General features: G+C 41.8%; 2 protein-coding genes across 5 annotated transcripts; one reads left to right on the plus strand and one right to left on the minus strand.

Annotated features, from left to right (window-relative positions):
* Positions 1 to 268: 268 nt before the first annotated feature.
* Positions 269 to 20,274, plus strand: LOC139415295 (AN1-type zinc finger protein 3-like). Of its 2 annotated transcripts, XM_071163319.1 has the most exons (7): positions 269 to 621; positions 750 to 1,117; positions 3,975 to 4,015; positions 7,123 to 7,320; positions 17,702 to 17,770; positions 17,864 to 18,037; positions 18,228 to 20,274. In XM_071163319.1, the coding sequence occupies exons 2-7, from the start codon at positions 1,053 to 1,055 to the stop codon at positions 18,380 to 18,382; spliced, it is 702 nt and encodes a 233-aa protein (XP_071019420.1). In that variant the 5' UTR covers positions 269 to 621; positions 750 to 1,052; the 3' UTR covers positions 18,383 to 20,274. The 2 variants fall into 2 exon arrangements, with proteins under 2 accessions (XP_071019420.1, XP_071019421.1); XM_071163320.1 differs by lacking the exon at positions 750 to 1,117 and having other exon boundaries at positions 276 to 621.
* A 358-nt stretch (positions 20,275 to 20,632) lies between these two features.
* On the minus strand, positions 20,633 to 23,766 carry LOC139415296 (protein yippee-like 5). 3 transcript variants are annotated; one of them, XM_071163322.1, is made up of 3 exons: positions 23,553 to 23,766; positions 22,529 to 22,694; positions 20,633 to 21,892 (listed from the first exon to the last, which is right to left on the minus strand). In XM_071163322.1, the coding sequence occupies exons 2-3, from the start codon at positions 22,667 to 22,669 to the stop codon at positions 21,668 to 21,670; spliced, it is 366 nt and encodes a 121-aa protein (XP_071019423.1). In that variant the 5' UTR covers positions 22,670 to 22,694; positions 23,553 to 23,766; the 3' UTR covers positions 20,633 to 21,667. The 3 variants fall into 3 exon arrangements, with proteins under 3 accessions (XP_071019423.1, XP_071019424.1, XP_071019425.1); XM_071163323.1 differs by having other exon boundaries at positions 22,529 to 22,748; positions 23,553 to 23,752; XM_071163324.1 differs by having other exon boundaries at positions 22,529 to 22,673; positions 23,553 to 23,747.
* Between the last annotated feature and the right edge of the window lie 3,108 nt (positions 23,767 to 26,874).

Here is a 26,874-nt window from a genome sequence, read left to right on the forward strand (position 1 = left end):
TGACATGTTTTACACCACTGTAAATTTACCAATTAATTAATACTGTGACATTTAAAACGCTCTATGGAAGGGCGAGACGATAGATTGCAAACCAATTTTATCTCAAGAATGCTTGTCGTTCATGCTTCAAGCACTCCAATTGCACATTTTCGCTAAACAATATGTTTGATTCATATATTTAGATAGCTAAGTGATTTCGAATAATATGTGTTGTGCAAATGGCTACTCTGACGTGAAATATATTTTGTGATCCTCCTGCTTCACAGCTGATTCATGTTTTGGTTTGTCCCAAAAAGACCAATGGGTTGGGACGTATTCATTATCGCGTTTTGGTAATAGTAATTTTCAACGATTCAAACCGTGATATAAGAAAATAAACGTTTTTATATTGCTTCTGTTTAAAATATATGAATCCAAAGAGTTGCTTGTGTGTGTGTGTGTGAGTTTACATTGGTTAGTCAGGAACGCTAGTGGGTATTGCGTTCAATGAACGCCATTTTGATTCTGTTGATACGGCACAGTACATTTTATTCTAAATGAAGGTCTAGGTACCGGTAGTTTCCTGAACAGCTTACTTCGTACAGTTCGGCCCACTGAAGATTGGGGGACGCAGCACATGGTGTAAGTGGAATGATATTCGATGTGACTGCTGCTTACTCTGTGTCGAATACTCGTGATTAATATTGAGATTGTTGGAAATATTTGTTGTTGTGGTGTTTATGTTTTGTGTTGTATCTTTCATGTTACAGGTTGGACAAAGCGTTAACACCCCCTCTGTGGCTGTTAGTAGTAGCCGAGCTCCAGCTGATTGCTTTGAGTCCAGTGAGGACACTTGGATGATCAATTAATCCAAACTGAGCTGTTTAGGACTATTCGGATCCCTGTGGCCGCTCGTGTCGGCAAAGCCATCCACCTTCGTTGTCCAATTTGACCACCGAGGACTATTTATAGAAGCGGATATTTGCTACTTGAGTTGGCTGAAGATCCTTTACAACGACAAGGCCCCTGTCTCATCCCCAGCTTTGCGTACCCTTGATCATTTTGTTGAAGTCATGGGGGATACTGGTAGTGAGCGCAGCAAACCCTTACCACCTCGGTGTCCATGTGGATTTTGGGGGTAAGATGTCGCACATTATGTATTGTGGAGATGGTTTATTGTAGTGAAAATGAGGATGGATATTAATGTCGCCTAGGTTAAAGCCATTGTTATGTTGGGCATACCGGGTGGGGGTTGGGGCAAATGTTGAGTTACAAAACTGATTCCTATCTGAATGTTTTGAGGTTTGCTGAACGTTTGGGCTTGTTTTCATTCTCTATCCATGAGTGTAGATATATCAAAGCGTCGAATCATGTTATGTGGTTCTGAACGCGTTATGTTAAAATTTATGGTTATAATCTGATCATCATTCGCTCTAGTTAGGAGGCTCTGTGTCCTTAAATGGAAATGTATCCATTCTAAATAAATTATATCCTAACTAAAGATTAAACGTTAACACTTTGTGTCCAATATTCTCCAGGCTGTCATTGCCTTGTAACCACATTAGTTATCAAGTTACAGCACGTTCATCCCTCACATTCCAGTCAAGTTGTGATTACATACCGGAAATGTTTATTTAATGTTATTTAATCGAGCCCATTTAGGCAGTACATTTCAACCATCTTTAGTGAAATAGGGCGACCAACAAAAGGGTATGGCCTACTTATAATAAAAATGGGGCCTTTGTTTGAGCTGGACAGTTCTTCCTGTATGGTCAACTATTGCCACGTTCAAAACAATGGGGAACTTGGAAATATCCGACTTTAGTGCGTTCAAGACAACTAGGAACTCGGAAAAAAACGAGCTCTGACTGGGGGGAAATTGTTTACGACTTCAAATTCCAAGTCGGAAACTCTGGCATCTGTCTAGAGCTCAGACCTAAAGATCACTGACGTCATGAATTGACATCGTTTTCCCCCCAGTTGTCTTGAAAGCACCATGTGTAGCAACGAGATGAGGACTCTGGGATATAACTCCCTGGGTGATTTTGTGTACTAAAACCCTGCCCTTCTTTCTTGTGCCATGCTCTCTAACTAGTCACGCTGATCTTTAGGGTGTGTTATATGTGAGCGAACTGAGAATTACTCACACCTCTCAATGTCAGGTGACACAATCGGAAGCATGTTTACGGCTCTTGCGGTCAACACCTGGTTCGAGGCGTCTGAAGCTTGTCACAGTTTTCCACTTTGAAGCCCTCCGGCTTTCTTTGTAGCCCTTCCCTGCTGTGTTCAAACTATCTCGCTTTCTGAGTATGCCTGATTACAGCTAGAACCAGGAACAAACATCCTCTTCAGTTTGAGATATCTCATTAAACATTGGGAGGGGAGTCTGTATCGCAAGACTGCATTATATAGGCTTCGCCTTTAGAAGTGGGCTAGTTTTAAAAAATCTGGGCTGAATTTCCAGCTTTCCTGTTTTTAGGTCAGTTGGTTCTTCTCTGGTAAAATGGAGCCTGTGCATATCAATTTGACCGAATTCAAAGGACATTATTTTGATAGTGACAAACCATTCTAGACTGATACTCTGTTTTGACGAACATGTTAGCTCAGTTGAAGCCCTTATCGAGATGGGGAGTGAAGGAAGACATTAGGTTATAATGCGTTAGCTGAAAGTGGGTAGGCAAACATCTCCTTCAATGTAGTGCAAGGATTAGGCTAGCATGGGGCTTGTCAGAACTCTCATCTATGATTGAGGTCTTTCTAGGTATACTGCAAATTCTCTTCTTGGTTGAGGTCTAGTTACTCTACCACTGAATGACACACGTGATGTTGGGAGGAAAAGTCCAATTGCAGTTAAGGTCATGGTAGGATGAGTACTAAATGTATCCCAGGTCAATTGGAACACTCCATTGGTCACATTCCCTCCTGAGGGCACAATGGGCTGAATACCCTATGGAGTTCCAACCTTTTACTGTATTGACAGAGCTCACACCGCCCAGAACAGAAACATCCCAGCATTATGCATTGTGCCCTCCTATTAAAGTGAGTGTCAGAGGTCCAGAATGAGAACAACCATTAGTCTACCACTGGAAATGTAATGTCATTGAGGAAAGGATTCAAAGGAAAGCCTGAGAAAATGGTGCATGTTTTGGTGGGAGATTTCAGTTGTGGAAGGGTTTGGGTTGTGTTCCTGGAGTTGAGTCTGCTGTCGTGAGTTAGCCTATTACACATTAGGATTGTGAGGGAAGTAAACATTATTTTAGATTTTAAAGATTTAATTTATGCTTATTTTTTTCTAGGCTATTTCTGACCACAATCTTTAGTGTAATGTATACATAGGGTAATGAAAAAAAATGTGATTGATACACATAGAGCTTATGTAGTAGTTGTTATCAATGTTGAGTTGACTACCCTACTTCAGTCAGTAATGAACCCTTGAACCCTCAGGCCAATGTCAATGGCGGTCAAAAGCCCCTGTCAGGTTAGGCTTCTTGGCACAATTGATTAGCCTGGACTGATTAGCTTGTTAACCGGTGAGAGATGGTATCAAATGAGTGCAATGGTGTAGGCCTACCTGTCATTTGTTGCTGTAAAAATATTGACTTTTGCTACCTTATGCTCCTTCCCTTTTCAACTGTTTGCAACAACCTCTACCCAACCCCCACCTTTGTTTGTTTCCCCCTTCTCTTCCCTGCCATGACTTTCTGTGATCTGTCACCCCTGCCATCCATTTGTTTTCAATCACTCTCCGTAGCTATGGCAACCGCAGAGCCGTCTGACTGTCTGGGTACAAAAAAGAATGGGTCAGGTTTGAGTGTCCCAAGAGCCATTGAAATGCATTTTTTTTTTGTGTGTGTGTGTGATTTTTGTTGCAAATAAGAGGGCCATATTGCATTGACTGACGTGTGTCTAGTGAGCCTTTATCCTATTTGGCCATCTCCACCTTGGTACCATTCCTTTCTGGGACTGACTTTTACTTTTGTTTTTTCTCTCCCCAGGTCCAGTAAAACCATGAACCTCTGCTCAAAATGTTTTGCTGGTAAGTCTTGCTGTTCCTTGCGCAAGCCAACTAAATTCCCATAAAGGTGGAAGACAATAGGTTTCTGTTATGTGGTAGAGCCCTGTGTGTACCTGAGACATCAGAAGGGGGTGTGCAGATTACTGCCTGTCATGTTATGTCTCTGCTGTATGGAAATGGCAGTTTTTTTTTTATACCTCGATTAGGTTACGTATATTGGTTTGTTAGATATGTTTTGTAGAAGTAATGTATGTACCTTTTTGTATAAAAAAATCCCTGTGAAATATTCCAAAGGCATGCAGTAAAAATACAAGGCTATTTTCAGAATCCAAAAAGTCAATTTCCAGATTAACTTCTCATTGACATAATAGCTATCTCAAGAATAAAACTGGTGTCAGGAAAAATATGTTCTCGGGTCTGATATCTTGCTTTGCTGTATGTTGGGGTGTTGGCTCTCAATACTCCTGTGGATAAAGATTGCAGCTCTAAAATGGAGCTTATGACTGAAGTTTTGAGATGGGCTTCTGTAGGCCTTTTCAGCAGCAACATTGCCTAGAATAGATTCAATACACAAGAGCACCACGGCAGCAGAAATGGGTTCTATAGAGGATTAAGATAAGGCCCAGCGGCCTTTTGACCTTGTGCAGCCCTCTGGGTTTTTGGAGTTAATGGATAGACTCCCTGGTAGCCTAAACTGGGGTCATGCTTAGGGCTGTTACAGTGACCGTGTTACCGCCACACCGGCGTCCACGAGTCATGAACGTGACCGTTTAGTCACGGTAATTAGGCTTCTCCAAGCTCTGATGCGGCTCATGGTCATTAGTAGCCTACCAAACTTGTTAACTCCCTGGTACTCAGCACTCTATTGTCCCTCTAATCACTCTGGCATCAATACAAATGTAATCGAAAATTGAATCAAACGCTTCATGAGGGCCCATGAGCTCATGTTGCGCAACTTTTCTATGGGCTATGCAATGGCGTGATAAAGCAGATGGGTGGATTTTACTAAATAGAGGATCCCATCAGCTTTGTCTATTTATTTGTCACCTTTCCTAATTAAGCACATTGCTGTTCTTTAGAATAGGAGTATAGCCTTCCTGGTTGGCATGAAAATGAATCACGGGAAAAGCATCCCCCATCTGCTATTTAAATGCATAGATGACATGTATTTTTTCTGCTGCTTCTGTTTCAAGACTGGTGCATGATAATGGTCCGTTCTAAATCAAAACAAATGTCACACATATTATTTAGTATGTGTAAAGACAAGATTAAATCAAGAATAGTCTGATGGGTGAATATATTAGCCTATCACTTGTGAATGATATATTATCACTTGTGAATAATGCCCAGCGTAAGGCAAGAAACAAAGCCGTTTTTGTGACTCTTTCGAATCATAGTTGAACACCTCGTGTAGCCTAGCCCATAGGCCTATATGTTTTGATAAGGTTTGTATCACAACTAAAGTGGCCAAATAACTTCTTTAAAATGAAGCACATTAATCAACTTTACAAGGGGGTTTAGAGTCTAACTGGGATACATAAGCTGCGAGTGAGTTTCAAGTTTGGGGAAGATCATTTTCACCATAAAAATGCACCTTTTATAATAAAAGCATTACATGCATAATCACATTTGCGATCACTTTTGATAATGGTGTTTTCCCGCTAATGAAACATTCACGCTTGTAGCCCACTGCCGTGTGCGTGTTGCTGCGGTTATAATGTGAAGAAATAGCTTAATAGTTTATCAAAATTTAAAGATAAATGTTCTGATCTGTTGTGAGCTACATTGATTTAAATGTTGTTTTTTAATGCTTGTGGTTGTATTAATTTAGGATCTGTTGCATCCCACAACTGTCCCAGACTGTTTGGAATAGTTATTTCTCGCACAGAATAGAATAGGTCGACTTTTGTACTGTGGGGGATAGCAAAAGCACTAGCCTATGTCAATGTACTATCTGTTAGGCCTACTCATCTTGTTGGCTGACGGAAAGTAAATGTGGACAGTTCTTCAATATGCACCTCAGAATTGGATAAGGATGCGCGCAGTTGCGTCCCCTGTGTCTGTCTTCACTTGTAGCCTGTGAGAAAGACCCGATCACGTGATGGAGAGCGCACAGCACTCAGTGAGTGCTTCGGAACAGGCACTCTGGGAGAAGTGCACAACAAAGGCATGGATTTTTTTTAGGGTGTATTAAAGGCACAAAGGGGATGCTGTCATGCTTGTCAAATTGTGAATGAGAGACTAATGAAGTGTGTACAGCCTGCGCAAAAAAACAAAGAGCTCATGCCTTTCAAGCAACTTTTTAAAATCATCATTAGTTGCATCATGCATCCTTAAAATGTATTAAAAATCAAAACACAGCCCAAAGTTTGTAGTACAACTGGAGTTAGTTATTAAAGTGAAGCATATAGGAGTACCTATTGCTTTGTTAACTGCTCAACACAGGTTGCGCACTCCTGCAAATCGTTTGGATAGTTTTTATTTATAGTTTATTCAGCTTTGTTCAGTTTTCTTCATTCTATAAAATAATGCCATGGAATTCTAAGCAAATCTTGTCTGCCAAATTAACTAGTGTAGCTCACAGCCATTTGGCATAGCCAGATCAGGACCTAACATAAGGACATCTCGGAGTATGCTATTCTGTTCTTCTGAAAAAGACTACATTTTCTTCATATCATGCTTCTTTAGCCCTGTCTAAAATAAATAATGGATTTATTTTGAAGGTCTAGGTTATATTACATGGATTTATTATACTTTTTAAAATGTAATGTTCCAATGGTCTGCATAAGTGGCTTGTGGAAGCCAGGAGATGCTAAATGTGTTTAGGTTAATTTATTTGCAATTACTGTTAGACTGACAGTTATTTGCTTGACAATCACCGACTGACACAATTTTGTGACCGCCACAGCCCTAATCATGCTAAAGGGTCATTCTGAGGTATTGACATCCTCTCAGGTCGGACCATCTGCGATTCTGAATGATGTTTTGGGGAGAGGGAATGGTGACTCATGCCCCCACATGTGTATGTTTGTGTGTACTAATGCTCTGAAGCTGCTGGTCCATTAAGAGCCAACGTACAGTATGTGGTGCTGAGGTCACTAAATACCATTATTTTGTCTGTCTTTCAGATATCGAGCAGAAGCAGACAGATGAGGACTGTACCTCAAAGCCCAGCCCAAGTACTGACAGTAGCCAATTGTCTGTCTTCAGTGGCGAGACGAGCAGCAACAGTAGCCAATCCCTATCGTCGTCACCACCCACTAGCTCCGAGCAGCCATCGGTGTCAACCGAAGACCCTGTCCCCACATTAACAACTACACAGGAGGGTAAGATGGAGGGTCCACAACTTTAGAATTTTGCGATGACGCACATTCTGAAACCTTTGAATGAATTACCATAGCTGAGATCATTGTCAGTCATACAATCATACCAAATTCTAACTAAATCTCATATCAGACTGGACTCTTCAGCATTTTCAATCTATATGGTTTATACAGTGCAGTCGGAAAGTATTCCGACCCCTTCCCCTTCTTCAGTTTGACGTTACAGCATTATTCTAAAATGTATTACATCTAAAAATATATCCTCATCAATCTTCACACAATACCCCATAATGAGGAACTTATTATGTTGCTAAAAAACTTGAATGAGCATGCCTTCCTTCATGACCTGTCCTCTGTAAAATGGTATAGAATCAGCTTGATCCTCTCTGAAGATGCTTGGACTTTTTTTGATATTTTCAGTGTTATTGTTAACAAACCTGCCCGCATAAAGAAAATGAGAATTAAAAACATGTTCAGACCCTGGTTCGACCGTGATCTTGCAGAGATACCCTCGGCACACGCGTACTCAGGCTGACTGGCTCTCGGTCAGGCAAATGAGAAATAAGTGTGCTCAGGCTATCCGGAAGACCAAAGTTAGTTACTTTAAGGAGCAGTTCTCTCTGTGGGTCTAACCCCAGGAAGTTCTAGAAAACAGTTAAAGACCTGGAGAATTAACCCTCCTCCTCGCAGCTGTCCATGTCCCTTAATGGTGACGATATGGTTGTTACTGAGTCAAAAAAAAACATCTGGGTCAGATGGTTTAGACCTTTTTTTCTTTAAGGTTGCTGCCCCTATCATCGCCAAGCCTATCTCTGACCTTTTAAACCTGTCTCGCCTCTCTGGGGAGGTTCCCATTGCTTGGAAGGCAGCCATGACGCGTCCTTTATTTAAGTGGGAAGACCAAGCTGATCCTAACTGTTATAGGCCCATTTCTATTTTGCCCTGTTTTATCAAAAGTGTTGGAAAAACTTGTCAATAATCAACTGACTGGCTTTTTTTATGTCTATAGTATTCTCTCTGGTATGTGATCTTGTTTCCGCTCAGGTTATGGATGTGTCACTGCAACCTTAAAGGTCCTCAATGATGTCACCATTGCCCTTGTTTCTAAGCAATGTTGTGCTGCTATTTTTATTGAATTGGCCAAAGCTTTTGATACGGTAGACCATTCCATTCTTGTGGGCCGGCTAAATCGTATTGGTGTCTCTGAGGAGTCTTTGGCCTGGTTTGCTAATTACCTCAGAGTGTAGTGTATAAAGTCAGAACATATGCTGTCTCAGACACTGCCTGTCACCAAGGCTCGATCCTAGGCCCCACACTCTTCTCAATATAGATCAACAACATAGCTCAGGCAGTAGGAAGCTCTCTCATCCATTTATATGTGGATGATAGTCTTATACTCAGCTGGCCCTTCCCTGGATTTTGTGTTAAATGCTCTACAACAAGCTTTCTCTGCCCTTAACCTTCTTCGTAACATCTCCAAAACAAAGGTCATGTGGTTTGGTAAGAAGAATGCCCCTCTCCCCACAGGTGTGATTACTACCTCTGAGGGTTTAGAGCTTGAGGTAGTGTACTTGGAGTACACTGTCCTTCTCTCGGCACATATCAAAGCTGCAGGCTAAAGTTAAATCTAGACTTGGTTTCCTCTATCGTAATCGTTCCTCTTTCACCCCAGCTGCCAAACTAACCCTGATTCAGATGACCATCCTACCCATGCTTGATTACGGAGATGTAATTTATAGATCGTCAGGTAAGGGTGCTCTCGAGCGGCTAGATGTTCTTTACCATTCGGCCATCAGGTTTGCCACCAATGCTCCTTATAGGACACATCACTGCACTCTATACTCCTCTGTAAACTGGTCATCTCTGTATACCCGTCGCAAGACCCACTGGTTGATGCTTATTTACAAAACCCTCTTAGGCCTCACTCCCCCTCCCCCTATCTGAGATCTACTGCAGCCCTCATCCTCCACATACAACACCCGTTCTGCCAGTCACATCCTGTTAAAAGTCCCCAAAGAACACGCATCCCTTGGTCGCTCCTATTTTCAGTTCGCTGCAGCTAGCGACTGGAACGAGCTGCAACAAACTCTCAAACTGGACAGTTTTTTTTCTCCATCTCTTCATTCAAAGACTCAATCATGGACACTCTTACTGACAGTTGTGGCTGCTTTGCTTGATGTATTGTTGTCTAGACTTTTCTTGCCCTTTTTCGCTGTTGTCTGTGCCCAATAATATTTGTACCATGTTGTGCTGCTGCCATGTTGTGTTGCTAACTTGCTACCATGCTGTGTTGTCATGTGTTGCTTCCATGATATGTTGTCTTAAGTCTCTTTATGTAGTGTTGTCTCCTGTCGTGATGTGTGTTTTGTCATTTCAAAAAAAAAAATGTCTCCCCGTCCCCGCAGGAGGCCTTTTGCTTTTTGGTAGGCCGTCATTGTAAATAAGAATTTGTTCCTAACTGACTTGCCTAGTTAAATCAATTCAAAATGAGAAAGCGAAAATGGGTTTTTAGCAGAAAAAAAACAGATACCTTATTTACTTAAGTATTCAGACCCTTTGCTATGAGACTTGAAATTGGACTCTGGTGCATCCTGTTTCCATTGTTCATCCTTGAGATGTTTCTACAATTTGATTGTAGTCCACCTGTGGTAAATTCAATTGATTAGACATGATTAGGAAAGGCACACACCTGTCTATTTAAGGTCCCACAGTTGACAGTGCATGTCAGGGAAAAAACCAAGCCATGAGGTTGAAGGAATTGTCTGTAGCGCTCCGAGACAGAATTGTGTCGAAGCACAGATCTGTGGAAGGGTACCAAAAAATGTCTGCAGAATTGAAGATCCCCAAGAAAACAGTGGCCTCCATCATTCTTAAATGGAAAAAGTTTGGAACCACCAAGACTCTTCCTTGAGCTGGCCGCTCGGTCAAACTGAGCAATCGGGGAAGAAGGGCCTTGGTCAGGGAGGTGACCAAGAAGCCAATGGTCACTGACAGAGCTCTAGAGGTCCTCTATTGAGATGGGAGAACCTTCCAGAAGGACACCCATCTCTGCAGCACTCCACCAATCAAGTTTTTATGGTAGTGGCCAGAGTTTGCCAAAGGGGACCTACAGGACTCTCAGACCATGAGAAACAAGATTTGCTGGTCTGACGAAACCAAGATTAAACTCTTTGGCCTGAATGCCAAGCGTCACGTCTGGAAAATACCTGGCACCATCCCCACCGTGAATCATGTTGGTGGCAGAATCATGCTGTGGGGATGTTTTTCAGCGGCAGGGACTGGGAGACTAGTCAGGATCTAGGGAAAGATGAACAGAGCAAAGTACTGAGAGATCCTTGATGAAAACCTGCTCAGGACCTCAGACTGGGGTGACGGTTCACCTTCCAACAGGACAACAACCCTAAGCACACAGCCAAGACCGTGTAGGAGTGGTTTCAGGACGAGACCCGATCAAACATCCTGAGAGACCTTACAATAGCTGTGCAGCGACGCTCCCCATCCAACCTGACAGAGCTTGAGAGGATCTGCAGAGAAGAATGGGAGAAAATCCCTAAATACAGGTGTGCCAAGCTTTTAGCATCATACCCAAGAAGAGAAGGCTGTAATCGTTGCCAAATGTGCTTTAACAAAGTTCTGAGTAAAGGGTCTGAATACTTATGTAAATGTGATATTTCAGTTTTTAGTAATAGATTTTAAAAAATCTCAACCTGTTTTGCTTTGTCTTTTTATGGGGTATTGTATGTAGATTGTTGAGTGGGGGGGGGACAATTTTAATACATTTTAGAATAAGGTTGTAACGTAACAATGTGGAAAAGGTCAAGGGATCTGAATACTTTCCGAATGCACTGTTATATACATCTTCAATCTGGACAAACACTACATCTCTTAGTATTAGATGTCACTGAGGAAGAGAAGAGTGCACACTTTAGTCCACATACACTCCCCTCTGTATTTCAATGGACAGTGAATCTATAATGTTAAAATTTGCTTCTGTACTCCAGCATTTTGGATTTGAGATCAAATGTCTTTTTTTGGGGGGGGGGTGTCTGTTTTTACCGTTTTTAAATTGAAAAAACGATATATCTAGTTGGAGAATGCAATAGTATTTGAACAAATTCACTGATGGTGTATTGAAGTAGTACAAATTTAGTGTTTGGTCCCAAATCACTAGCACACAATGCAGGGATTTTCAGCTGGTTGGTCGAGACATTTTGTTATTTTTACTCACTCTTGCAACCCTTTCTAAACCTCCAGCAACCCTTTCTAAACCTCCAGCAACCCACCAGTTGATTTTGAATTGGTTGTGAGTGTATATTTAAATGAAACTCTCCAGTCTGAACTTAAATTACTAAAACCAGGTGTGACTAATCTTTTTTTAAGAAATATAAGCTCTGCTATTTTTCTTCGATCACAGTTTGTTCAATATAGTTATTAGCAGTCCTATTTAACATATTTGGTGGATTTTGTTGTGACACCAGTGAGTTTAACATTCCTCATCAAGAATATGGGCAAAATGGAATTACTGACAATGGAAAAAGGTGGGACTGTTGTGTTTCGGATTATGTTTTGGCCAATAGGAACTGAATAGTGTGTAATGCGTTGTCATTTATTAGCCTATTCGATTGTAAATAAGAATAAAATGTTTCTGAACACTTCTACATAAATGTGGATGCTAACATGATTACGGATAATCATGAATGAATCATGAATAATGATGATCATACCCACTCAAATACTAACCTCTCACCTAGGGCGGAGTGATATCAAATGAATTTAAATTGTGTTTTTTTAGCACAATATTCCAAATGCCTTTATCACAAGAATCAATGTTTTTGTCCGCTCGTTTTCATGTTGACTTTTTGGTCTCGTGTCACTAGCTCCATTCTATACCGACACGCCCGGTGCCCATATTGATGACGTATGTCGTGCAGTGAGAGTCGAGTGAAGGCTAATGGATTTTGTTCAGTCAGTTGCCCTTCCCAGCTAGCTAGTTTGTGCTTGTAGCTAGAAACTTATACTACAAGTTATGTATCCCTCGCCCATCGAAATAAACAACTTTCTTTTCCAAGTTTTACCTCATGTCATGCTGCTGATGCCAGTTTGAACTAGTTCGCTGGGAAGGACTCATCAGGATGACCTGGGTGAACTAAATCCATTCCTCTCGACTCAGCTGCGCGACATGCATCATCAGACGTGTCATCAAGCGTGTCTGTATAGCCTTTCCCCATTTACTCACACGCGCACACACACCAAGCCCCTCCCTCTGTCACTTACAACATCGAAGATGAGCGATCACTTCTCTCACAAGTGGTTTTAACTCGCTATTTAGTTTTGCGGTTTAGTCCAACCGACTCAGTCAAATTTTCACAAAGACATTTAGACATTACTGTAATAGTGTAGTTAACCTTTCTAGCGATACCCTTTTTTTTAATGTCTCAACTCCTCAAATTGTGAGCAGAGCAGACACTACTAAAACAGGAGTATCAATTAACATTGATTCTAGAGAATTAATGCTCAAGTTTGTCGCGCCTAGTATTGTACCGCTAGCAGCATTTTATCCAAACACTTGTACTAGCTGTCTAGTCTGTTTTTATAAATGTACAATAAGCATAAAACACAATTATGTAAGGAGTTGTCAACTCGTTCTCCTTCTGAGAAATAAGATGGGCCGCTTTATTTCAAAGTCTAAACGAAGTGGACAGGCTAGCATGCTGTTCAAACAGTTGGAGATGAACAGAAGGGTGTGTTCATAATTTAAATGTTCTGCCTTGTTAGCTAGCAAGTAGTTCCAAGTTGGCTAAACTTGAAATATAAAGATTAGCTGAATACTCACTTGCACGTGGGCTTGTGCTTGTGGGATCGTTTGAGACCTGTGTTCATTTTCTATTATGCCTGCTACAAGATATTTGTCATTATTCGTGAATGAATGTGCATTATGGTTCTGGTTAAATTTGTAACAAAAATGCAATTTTCATAGACATGAAAGCCAGAGATCAGTGATTTTAAAAAATATATATATAATTATTATTTGCAAAAAAAGCAGATTAAACTATTTTGATAAAATTAAATGATTAGTGGGTCTTATGGTTGTGGAATAGGCATATTTAGCCCTGAATTAGATTGACTTATTTAGTGAGCCTAAGAAATCATATATATATTGTGAATCATTCATTTGAGATAATTCCCACACTCCCACGTAGGGCTGCACAATATGGGCGAAAAATCAAGGCCTTCTTTTTAACCAAATGTTGCAATTGTGATTTGACTTCCGAATTAGATCAAAACACAGTGAACTGTTGGATTCATGGAAATAAATTATTGTTCTAATTCTATAGTTAGAATATAATAGTGGGCACTTTAAATATAGTGTTTGACATGGCAATGAATGAAAATGCCAGGGAGGAGTTATTGTGGCAGGAACCAAAGTGTTGGTCAGTGTTTCCTAGGGGACCCTATAATCTTTCACTATAAATGTTTTTTCATGTAGCCAACATTCATGCTTCACCTATTCCTCTGATTTAGAATATACTGTTGCACAAACATGTAGATTTAGGCCTACACCATCACTATTATCAGGCTGTGTAAGCTAGCTACTTTTGCTCTGACTTACATTTTATTAGCTAACTAACTAGAGATTTAGCATTAGCGTATAACACGATTTAAGGAAAACTTGCTACGAAAAAACAAACTAGCTTTTTGCAGATGTACGAAAGTAATGGTTCCATTTATAGAATGCTTGTGGATTTATATTAAGAAGCAAAGTGAAAATAACATTGTTGTCGTCAACATTGTTGCATGTGCTGCATTAAGCGTGCAGACTGAACGGAAGCATCTCGTGGTCAAGCAACAACAACATGCACTCCTTGAGTGACGGGGCTAGGATTGTGTGGAAAGTGGCATGGAGAGAGCGGAGAGGGTTGATTCAAGTAGCTGTGTACACTATACAAATTTACGTCACACACGGCATATCACATTTTAACAAACCAAACATTAAAATACCCAAACCTTACATCTATGTGTAGTAAAATACAGTATACTGACCAGCACTAATGGAAATACCCTCAAAAAAAAGGTGACATTCCATACTGTCGCTTTGTGAAACATTTGATCTCAAATCGAAAATGCTGGAGTATAGACACAATTTGAAGCATTTTTGCTCCGCTGTCAAATAAGATACGGAGGGAAGTGTGTATATACGTATGCATTTCATGAAGTCTCTGTTGGCAGAGGTCTGTAAGGTTGGACTGATATGGTGACAGCCTGCTTCTATTTCTGCCTTAGGAGGAGTGGTGGTTGTGTGTGTCTCACTCCGTTGGCAATACATGTACTAAGCCTGGCCCAGATAGGAATCATACTGGGGCAGTATGGTCACGTTGACCATCTTTTAAGACCTGCTTGGTCCTCCCAGGATTTCACTTAAGATTTCCAGTTTTCAACCAATTGCAGTTTCTTGTTGCATTTGGTGTTTTTTTTAGGGGTGTAACCATTCACCAATGCGCATCGGTTCCCGATTCAAATGTTTAAGATGTAAGTGCATCGGTCCGTGGACCCAAAACCGATCCAAATGTAGCATGCATCAGTCAGAAAGACGATTCAAGCATTACAAATTGCTGGTTCACTAAAATGTTTGGCTTATTCCATTCTGTCTACCTTCAGAAAATAACTCATATTTTATAACAACTGAAGTCCTCTCCTTCAGTGTCAAACTGCATGTAACTGTGTTGACAGTCATTTTGCGTGCTGAACAACCCCAGGCAATATCGGTACTGGTTAAACTGCACACACTGCCCGGCCTGTTCCTGATCTTGCACATCTGTGCAGCACTTTCGGCATGCAAATGCTCTGGAGCAGGTTGTCATCAAGGATGTCTCTGTACTTTGCTACAAACATCTTTGCCTCGATCCTGACTAGTCTCCCAGTCTCTGCCGCTGAAAAACATTCCCACAGCAGGATGCGGCCACCACCGTGCTTCGCCGTAGGGATGGTGCCAGGTTTCTTTCAGATGTTAACGCTTGGCATTCAGGCCAAAGAGTTCAATCTTGGTTTCTTCAGACCAGAGAATCTTGTTTCTCCAGACCAGAGAATCTTGTTTCTCATGGTCTGAGAGTCTTTAGGTGCCTTTTGGCAAACTCCAAGCTGGCTGTCATGTGCCTTTTACTGAGGAGTGACTTCTGTCTGGTCACTCTACCATAAAGGCCTGATTGGTGGAGTGCTGCAGAGATGGTTCTGGGAGGTTCTCCCATCACCACAGAGGAACTCTAGAGCTCTGCCAGAGTGACCATCGGGTTCTTGGTCACCTTCCCCCGATTGCTCAGTTTGGCTGGGTGGCCAGCTCTAGGAAGAGTCTTGGTGGTTCCAAACTTCTTCCATTTTTGAATGATGGAGGCCACTTTGTTCTTGGGGACCTTCAATGCTGCAGACATGTTTTGCTACCCTTTCCCAGATCTGTGCCTCGACACAATGGGTTCTCGGAGCTCTACGGACAATTCCTTTGACCTCATGGCTTGGTTTTTGCTCTGACTTGTACTGTCAACTGTGGGACCTTTTTTTTATATAGACAGGTGTATGCCTTTCCAAATCACGTCCAATCACTTGAATTTACCACAGGTGGACTCCAATCACGTTGTAGAAACATCTCAAGGATGATCAATGGAAACAGGATGCACCTGAGCTCAATTTTGAGTCCCATAGCAAAGGGTCTGAATACTTATGTAAATAAGGTATTTCTGTTTTTATTTGCAAAAATGTCTAAACCTGTTTTCGCTTCGTCATTATGCGGTATTGTGTGTGTGTGTGTGTGTGTGTGTAGATAGCTTAGGAAAAAAGTATATTTCATTCATTTTAGAATAAGGCTGTAACGTAACAAAATGTGGAAAAAGTCGTGAGTCTGAATACTTTCAGAAGGCACCGTATGAGCTGTTAATGGTGTTTTACTGGAGTAGTAGTAGTAATAATCTATCAGAAACACAACTCTCATCTGGCTATACCTGCAGAATTGTTTTTTCCAATATTTTATTTAGATTTTTCAGGTTCACCTGAGTTTGGGTAGTTTAGCAATAGTTTGGGTAGTTTTGCTTTAAACAATCAGTGCGCATATATATATATATATATATTTTTTTTTGATGTACAGGGTAAACTTGATAATTTACTAACGAGGACAGCAATCACTTTTGCGAGGCGCACTGCGTGGCCGACGCGAGAGGTGAACTTCCAAGCGGTCAAAACCATTCGATTTTTAGATGGGGGGGGTGAAATTCAAATTGTGCTATTGTAACGGATGTGAAACGGCTAGCTTAGTTAGCGGTGGTGCGCGTTAAATAGCGTTTCAATCGGTGACGTCGCTTGCTCTGAGACCTTGAAGTAGTGGTTCCCCTTGCTCTGCAAGGGCCGCGGCTTTTGTGGAGTGATGGGTAACGATGCTTCGTGGGTGACTTATTGATGTGTGCAGAGGGTCCCTGGTTCGAGCCCGGGTATGGGCGAGGGGACGGTCTAAAGTTATACTGTTACACTATATATTCATTGTCCACGTCATAGCTAATTTGTATCCGATAAATATTGATACATTACTAGCTCAAGCACTTAATCTGCTAAAATGACATGTTAATTAGTGGGTGATGGTGATTTTAGAACCAAAGAAAGAAACTCCCAAAAAAGGCTACATTGCCGCCCCTCCCCCCTACATAGAGCATACATCATTTACATACCTCTTGTATAAAGCCTTGTTTTTGTGTTACTATTGCCTTTAGCAAATATTTGTCTTACTTTTTAACACTGCACTGTTGGGAGTGGGCTCGTAAGTAAGGATTTCACTGTAAAGTCTACACCTGTTGTTGTATCCGGTGCATGTGACCAATAAAATGTTATTTGATTTAAACAGGCACGCCAGCTCAGACAGATCCAGCACAGAGAGGCCCAGCTCAGACAGATCCAGCACAGAGAGGCCCAGCTCATGAGCTCCATCAGCAGCGGATTTTAATTTAGAATAAAGAAATGTTATGCAACAAATGTTAGTGCACCGAATCGATTTGTTCTCTAACTAACCGAATTGCACAGACTCGTTTCAAACTAAAACGTATCGTTCCTGGATCGTATCGGAGCCAATGTATCTAGATACACGTCGAATCATCTTGAAAGGGAAAGATGAACATCCCTAGTATTTTTATCCTTCATGTTAAGAATGTAAGTCGAGCGATATGTTGACGTAAATAGACTTGGCATGTCCGGATTTGAGCTTATCTGGTTGCATGGCCACGAGGTCTTAAATCCTTCAAGGTTCTGATATTGTCTTTCTGGCTCCAAAACATCTTGTTCTAGGTGACACACATTTGGGCTCTTGATCAATGAAGAATGATTCCCTTGTCTTGCTCTTCTTTTTGTTCCACAGGAGTATCGTCATGCACAGAAACAGCCCAAGGCACCCTCTGTACACCCACAAAACGTCCTTGCGAATCAGGTACAGCCATGCTCCTGCTCTCTGTGTATATTTCTGTGCAGTATTGAACGTCCCACGGTTACTCTGTAACCATGTGACCTCCTGTTCTTTCAGCTTCAGGGTCGGAGAGCGAGGCGTCACCAGAGAAACGGGCACGGCGGGACTTGGAGGGGGAGGCGGCGAGCGAGGAGCCTAGCCGAGGACCCAAGCAGAAAAACCGCCGGCGCTGCTATCGCTGCCAAACCAAACTGGAGCTGGTACAGCAGGAACTGGGATCCTGTCGCTGCGGTCAGTACTACATAGGAACAGCGCAAACGCATCTGAACACGTCTGCCCTTGGTTTCCGTGTCTCCTCACCCCGTGTCTCCTCACCTTGACACAGATTTTTATTTTCTCTTTTTCTGTCTCGTTCTCTTTCTCGTTTTCGCCTCCCCTCTTTCTCTCATTGTTTCCCTCCCTATTTTGTTTTGTCTTCTAGGCTACGTGTTCTGCATGCTCCACCGTCTACCTGAGCAGCACGACTGCCTGTTCGACCACCTGGGACGTGGGCGCGAGGAGGCCGTCCTCAAGATGGTGAAGCTGGACCGCAAGGTGGGCCGCTCGTGCCAACGCATCGGAGAAGAGTGCTCTTGAGTTGCCCCCGCTGCCCGCCCGTCACCACCCATCCACACAACAGAGAAGCGGCACTTAAATAGAGAGGGGGACGTAAGAGAGCAAGGAAGAGAGGGAGGGAAGGGGAAGAAGGAGAGAGCATGGTTGTAATAGATCCACACTTACCCCACCATTCTGGAGCTGAGGGTTGTTGACCCACTCCTGTTAGTCTTGACCCCTCCAGAGGGGAACAGTTTGGACACTGCCTTGGACACGGTCACCATGGCAACCTCTGGAGCCACACTGTCACTATCGCACGTTCGTTTTCACACAGCCTTAACTTGTCAGAGGGGTATACTACAAAGCAGGATCAATTGGTTAGCCAGCTATCTTTGATGAACAAACAGAATTAACTATTGATTTTCAGGTTCAATTAAGAAAGCTCAACTTAGCTATGTGTTTTTGGTTGAGTAAATTGTACCATGCCCATTTCAAGCTTATCTTTCTAAAGAATTAAGTTATTTCACAATATTTACACGTTAGCTGGCAAACTATTTTTTTTTATTTTTAATCACACAGCAGCGCCATCGCTCAACAACAATCTTACCCCTCAAGTCTTTGTTTCACTGATCACAAAAGATTAGTCTGCACCAGTACTTTCTAAATAAAACTGACCTCTTTCTCGGCTCCTTGGTCATCTTGGTAAGCAGGTTTTCAGTACATCATTGGTGACAGATAAACGGAACATAGCCCTGTCTGTCCCTTGACCACTCCTCAGGTTGTAGGGTGGAATGTTGACCTTTACCCCCCCCCCCCCTCCCCCTCTTCCTTTTCTGCTCCCTCCTCACCCAATGGCTCCTGCATGGCATTGGATTGAAATAGCGTGTGTTAAGGACATCGTCGTCCCCGGACATGGGTCAGTTGTTGTGTGGCCATGTTTGTTCTTATGAGACTGCTAGACTGGTTTGACTACAAACCGGACCACAAACCCTTGTACTGCAGCCTACTCCTCCGCTTCTCTCAGCTGGATTAGAGTCTGAACAAATGGACTAGAGTCACACACACAGAACCTCTCTGAAGCAGAAGCCCTTCTCTGCCTGCTGCTCTTTGAATAAGTGATGCTGTTGCTGTTAATGCTTTCCTTCTGTTTTGTAATACCCCGTGCACTCTTACTCCCTTTATTTTTACATACACACTACACAATCCCTGACTCACTGGACTGTCAAACTATGGCTCTATTCGTATGGCCATACAAGCAGACCACTTAAAAAGCATGCATAATACATTGCTTCATTTTTTTTGTTGTAGTATGCTAGTCTGTTCCATATTTTACTCCTCCTACCCCAGTCACACTACTTGAGTGTGCTGGTCCCAATGCTCATCTCATTCTTCTTCCTCACTTCCCTCTCTGCTTCCTTCTCTTACTGGCCCCCTTCCTCCGGTGCGAGGAATGACTGAAGGATGGCAGGAGCGACGTGTAGAGTGGCATAGTGGGTGGTTTCATTTTGGTATTTCTGCGACCCGTCATCTCTCGAGTGCCGATGGGGAAAATTTAAGAAATGTTATCTTTCTGTATCTTAAAATAAATTTTATTTAACCATATATTATTTTGATTTACTTACACATTAGCATAGAGCTGCATATTTAGTTAAATGTATAAAACCAGAACAATTGTTTTATGTTCTCCTTTTATTTGATTATTTTCCCCTTTTTGCTGAGGATGAATAAACTGGATTAGAGGAATTGGGTGGCCTGTGTGATCTTTAAAACATTTTAATTATTTCATTAAAATAAGGGTAAACATTTTGCATTATTTTCTACAGAAACTGAAAAGCAGTTCATCAAAACAAGTGATAATGGAAAGTGTGAACCTGATTCTATGGAAAATTTTGCAAATGTCTGTAACGAAAAATAAAACTCTCTAAAATAGACAACGAACATGACCCTTTGTGTTTTCTGTCAACCTTCAGGGGTCAAATTTGCCAACATTCTAAGGCCGTGGCCACATTCAGATTTTATAAAAATTCCAGATGGGGCCAACGGTTGCCGAATGAATGACAATGAATGTGATTTTCTGCCTAAAATGCCACAAATTCTCTTTTTCCGTATTGACATGAGTTGTACTTTCGACACGGACAATGAATTTCATCTGCGTGCCCGTACCCTTATGCTTTTGAGGTGGCTACCTAATCTAGCTCTTGTTTTGAGGATTTAGTCCTGCCCAATAAATACCCTTCCCCCATATTAGTGTCCTATATTGACCAGAGAAGTGATGCAATACAAGAGGTAAAGTTGATTTCATATGATCAATTTCTTTATTATAATACATCACCCGGAGGCCTGACAAAGAAAAAAACAGTAGCTTTAACTCAACCCCTACTTACATTTTCCAGGCTCTCTCACAATTTCATTTTGTTCCAATAGCTGAGTGATGAATGAGGATTGGAAGGATGGCATTGCAAGACTATGCAACCCAAAAATAAAACACAGCACTGACCAATCCTAATACAGAACTTAACCACAATATTGTCAACAATGCCGGTTCATGTTTTTTTTTTGGGCACATTTACACAATGGTCAAGTTGTCTTTTGATAATTGTTACACAATTGTCAGCATTTGAGGTTGATCACAGGTTCTATAGTCTAGGCGTCCATTGGCAGACATGAGGCTTTAGTACACACATGCATTTGTCATCGGGATCAAAGTGAGGGTTTATAATGTGCAAACAGTCAACTAAAATCAGCACTATCAAATCTAATATTTGTTAATAAAAGCAAATGGAAACTGGGTTTAATGACAATATTCAGAAAGATTATTTCCTCAAATCAATTTTCACACCCATTCTCACTAAAACTTAAATAATATTTCATCCTAAACACAAGCATCACTCACACACCCCCCCCCCAAGCTCTCACGCAACAGCGGTTTTATCATACACAGCTGTATCACCATACACAGCTGTATCACTGACAAAGACATTAGCATCTGTCCATGCTCTCCACTTTGGGTCATTAAGTTACTCCCCCCACCACAACCCCTACTCTTCAGGCAGTTGTAGTCCAATGTCTACACATGTATCGTGCAGAATCTTATGCATGTACATTATATGCATTATAAGCACTATAGCCTGTGAGCGAGTGCATTCTCAAATGTTGTGTACAATATGTGTGAGGGGCGGACATAATTACAGGTTTGTCTAGCTCAACACAATTCTTGCTGGTGGGAAGCTGATACACAGGTAGTTGCCTATAAGGAGAGGAGTGTAGGGGACACTGGGGATTGGGAGAGATGTTGGGTGCACAAGGCAGAAAGGAGGGACGGGGGACTCAGGAGTTATCAGAGGGCACATGCTCCTCGAAGCCCTCGCTCTCCCTTACTAGCGCCCTTTCGAGGATGACGCGGCCTTCCTTGTAGCGCTGACTGTCTTCTGTGGCAAACTCGTAGATCCAGCCCAGCTTGCTGTTGCAGTTCTTGCAGCTGACGTCTCGCACCATGTGTCTGCCCGTCAGCATCACACGGTCCTGCACCTCGCTGTACTGCAGGTTCACCACCTGTGGGTGACAAACATATAGATTTATTCAACAAAGTATCTAAACCTGCAAGAGGGACTAGCAGCGTGTCCCATAGAAGTATGCCCTATCAATGAGTTTGGAACAGCACATACAGTATGGGACGAGGCTAGAGAATAATGACATGGTGTCGTGTGTTTTGTGTAAGGACATGGTGTTATTCACAGGACTCTTAACTACAACCTATTAAAAAAGGTCCAATGCAGCCATGTTTATCTCAAATCATTTCTGGGTAACAAGTATCTTACTGTGAAACAAAAATAGCTTCTTAGCAAAGAGCAATTTTTCAAGCAAGAATTTAGCTAGGAATGCCAGAGGGGGGAGGGGAACATTTAAAACTAGCTATTGGCTGAGAGGTTTGGAACCAACGTATTGGTCTCATAACTAATTGACCACCTGGTAATGTCACCAGGCAGGCCAAAACTCCATCCAATCAAAACAGGCATACATTTCAGGTGATCTTTTCAAACAGCTCTTACACTAAAAGGGTTCATCATAATTTTCTAAATGTCACAGTATTATTCCAACCCCAGTGTGAGAAATTTATATAAAACACAGGGAAATCACGTTTTTGACTGCACTGGGCCTTTAAGAGTAGTCAACCCTCACCAGCCTCACCTTGTTGAAGAGGAAAGCTCGGCCCGTGGCGCCAGTGAAGCGCGTGGAGATGAGCTCAGAGCGGTTGGTCAGGATGGTGTCACAGTTGGCGCAGGAGAAGAGGCGGGTCCCGCCGATGTGGTCCAGGAAGATCCGGCCCATAGTGCTGTTGTAAGCAGAGACCGACCTTTAGGAAGGGCAAGTAAGTCATGTAAGACACTAACTCATTCACAGACAGCAGCTGAAATAAAAGAGAGCGGGGAGGCACAGAGTGAAACAGGTGCACATAAGACAACTACTCACAAAGACACATACTGGGTTTGAGACTGCCCAGTTAGAGTTTTGTGTTATAGTGCGAGCCTATTGAGATCAACATGGATTCCAACTAGTTTAGGTGAACACATCATAGCAAAGATGCCTAGAATGAACAAGTGTATCTTCTATTCGGTTTCATAGTGAACGGTTGTCTTCATTGGCTGATGTAGACAAATCATTGGGGGTGAGTAACGATGCTGCTACATCTACCTTCTACATAGAAACAAGGGCAGTTGAATTGTGACTGCGTCAGAGAGCCGCTGCGGTTGCCATTTCCATCCCATTTGCCATTTCCACTGGATTGGAAAATATTCCAAACTAAATCGACGTTTGATTGAACAACATGTAATCGAGAAGTTAAACAAGACCTGCGCGCATATTAAAATGTAAACAGCTGTCATAAGACTATGGCAGCGGTCAGTCCTTTTTTTCTCTCGAAATAGTAGCTTTTTGTGAACCAAATGCCAATCAATCAGTCTTGATCGATGTGTGAAGCGATTCATTCAAGTTGTGTCAACAATACCATGACCTCATTCAGATTTACAACAAAACTAGAAGTTAATCAACCGTTGTCTCTTATAAAACACATGGACAGCATAGCATTTCACGGCTAGCTAGTACAATCAAATCGGGTTTGATAATGATGATAGCTAGCTAAAGTAGCAAATATGACGTCAGTACACAAAGCCAACGTTGTCGACGAAACATCGCGTGCCGAACTTTCTCTTACCTTGAATCTGTAATTTTCAGAGTTCTGTCGACACGAATGTTAATAACCTGTTTTCTTGACCACTTCTATAGTCTTTATCAACCTCGAATCCAGTTTTGTTGTTGTATTTTCACCTTCTTTTCGTCCTTCTCGTCGATTCTGTAGCTAGAAGTGGCGTCAGCTTTGTTGTTCTCTCACAGCTGTTCCGCAGACTGTATCAACATCCGGTAGATGTGGTCCCGCCCCTACTGGGTAGGGGAGTTCTTAGACAGACCCCAAGGAGGCAGCAGAGACCAAATTGAGTAAAAGCCAACGTGTTTGAAATTACACTGATGCAATGACAAAAAACAATTTTTTAGGAAGCAGACTGAAATTATGAAGCTCAGCTCAGGCTTCATTGTACATTGTAGTGTGGTGGAGTTCAGGCAGCTGATATGAGAAACTCCTGGATCAAAATCCAGGTAGGCTGTCTAATAATGAACATAGCCTTCCGACAGTCAGGTAGAAAAGTTTGCATCAAAATACTTCCTGTGCTGGAACAATGCAGTGCAATAACTGGACATGCACTCACATGAAAGTACACAGCAGGAAGATCAAAGAATATCACAAAAATGTTCATCTCATTCCCAGACACTTCCGCCCAAGGAAAGTCTGGTGGAGCAACAAGTCAAACTTGGCCTTTGTTAACCCAAGTACGTAAAATCTTTGGGCACGAGGTTACAGATAGATTTACCTGGCATCTTGAGCTGCACAAACTGTTCAGCTGTAGACTTAAGATAAGCAGCACTCCTGAAGATAGATGGAGCATTGTCATGCTTGAGAGTGTCCTTGGGAGACCGATAACAGAGTCTTGTGTAAAGACTAATCTCTACAGTTATCACAATTGAAGTGAGCATGTGATTATTGTATCAGATTAGGAGTGCTGATCTAGGATCATTCCCCCCCGCCCGTGTCGTCTTAATCATTTAGATCTAAACGTTAAATCCACTCTCCTCTAACTTCAACTCAGACCCATTATCATAAAGTCTATTAGCATAAACACAAACATGATTTCAGATGTACATTACAATCAAGAAACATAATTGACTGTCCTGCTAGAGCTGACCCGGTCAACTGTAAGTGCATAGTGCCAACTGTAAAGTTTGTTGCAGGAGGAATAAAGTTCTGTTTTTCATTGTTCAGGCTAGGCCCCTTAGTTCCAGTTAAGGGAAATCTTAACGCTACAGCATACAATGACATTCTGTGTTTCCAACTTTGTGGCAACAGTTTGGGGAGGCCCTTTGCTGTTTCAGTGTGATAATTCCCCCTTGCACAAAGCAAAGGTACATACAGAAATGGTTTGTTTGGATCGGTGTGGAAGAACTTGACTGGCCTGCACAGAACCTTGACCTCAACCCCATCGAATACCTTTGGGATGAATTGGAACACCAACTGCGAGCCAGGCCTAATCGCCCAACATCAGTGCCCGACCTCAGTAATGCTTGTGGCTGAATGGAAGCAAGTAGCGGAAAGCCTTCCCAGAAGAGGGGAGGATATTGCAGGAAAGGGGGAACCAACTCCATAATAATGCCCATGATTTTGGAATAAGATGTTCTGTTTTGGTAATGTAGTGAACATCGTGTAATCAACTATATTTCTCCCTCACCTTTCCATCTGGCAGTCCCTCTCCTCTGTAATCATTACAGATAGATAATGAACAGAGACTGATAATCATAAGTGATGATCAATCAATTTAACTTCACACTCTTATGAAACACGTGCCTATGTTGCTGACCAAGAGATTGGCCCTGACAATCTATAAAGAAATCAAATGTGTGTACATCCATATCAATTTATGATGAAACCATGAAAGACAACTGCTCTTGTAATTGCTATTGCATGATAGCTATTCCATCAACCAACTGCCCCATGCCTATACCCATAATTAATACTAATATTAATTAATACTAATTAAAATTCTTATTTATTTTCATACGGTTTGAAATGAAGTATGTTTTGTAACAGGGAGTCATTAGCTGCCTGTCCTTGTAGCAGGAAGTTGAAGCAGGAAGTCTTTAAGTCAAGGATATAAGGTATTTAAAAATATCTCTTATGTCACCGTCTGTCAATATCGTCGTAAGAACATTCGGACCAAAGCACAGCGTGATATGGGTTCCACATATTTATTGAAGTGAAACGCATAAAACAATAAAGAACAAATGAAACATGATGTCAATGAAGTGCTCACAGACAACTACACATAAACAAGATCTCACAAAACACAGTGGGGAAATGGCTGCCTAAATATGATCCCCAATCAGAGACAATGATAAACAGCTGCCTCTGATTGGGAACCATACCAGGCCGACATAGAAATAAACAACCTAGATTACCCACCCTAGTCACACCCCGACCTAACCAAAATAGAGAATTAAAAGGCTCTCTTTGGTCAGGGCGTGACACTGTCAATCTATTACCAAGGAGACTTAACCATCCATCAACTGACTGACGGTTTCTGACTCTTAACGTTCACTCTCCTCCAATTTCTCCCAGACTGGCTCTGGTTCACTCCTCGGCTCCGCCGACCACCCCGTGCCCCCCCCCCCCCCCCCCCAAAAAAAAAACTTTGGGGCTGTTTTTTGGGCTTTCGTTGTGGCCGCAAACCCCAGCGTCGTCGCTGACCTCCCTTATCTCCTTGTGTCTGCTTCCAAGGAAGTCTTTCGGAAGGAAATCTATTACCAAGGAGGCTTAGCCATTTTAAGGACATTTCCCCACGAGATTGCATGTTAGAATGTTACACAACGTATAGCCTACTAAAGGATTGTGATTTGCATCTATGGAATACAACCATTGCCAGAGGCAGATCAGATAATAAGGTACAAGTTTATAATAACACCATGTAATAAAGGATTAGAAAATAGTTTATTCATCATTTAATTCATCATTAAGGCCATTCATCATGTGTCACACTCCAATAGGGTATTTTTTTCCTCTTAATCACATTATAAGGAACTTATATCAGTTAAATAAAAACACCAATATAATACTTTTTTTGTATTACAACTTTTTAAAAATGTTTTATAAAAAACATGCTAATTAGAAAATGTCTCATTAAATATGTGCATATATATTTTTTTTGCTGTATATGCAAGCCTACATATTTAGGTTGAACAAGTAGAGCAGGTTATGGATACATACTTTTTTCATCTTTCTATCTGTGAAATAATTGTTGGTGCATATTTCCAAATAAAATGCTATTCAGAATCTAGATTTGGCAACAAATCAACAATTCTTTCTTTGCAAGTCTGGAGAATCTATCTAAGGACAACCACAAAACATGTGTTGAATGCAGCTGCTTCTGAAG

The sequence above is a fragment of the Oncorhynchus clarkii genome, chromosome 8, assembly GCF_045791955.1.
Source record: "Oncorhynchus clarkii lewisi isolate Uvic-CL-2024 chromosome 8, UVic_Ocla_1.0, whole genome shotgun sequence".
Lineage (NCBI taxonomy): Eukaryota > Metazoa > Chordata > Actinopteri > Salmoniformes > Salmonidae > Oncorhynchus > Oncorhynchus clarkii.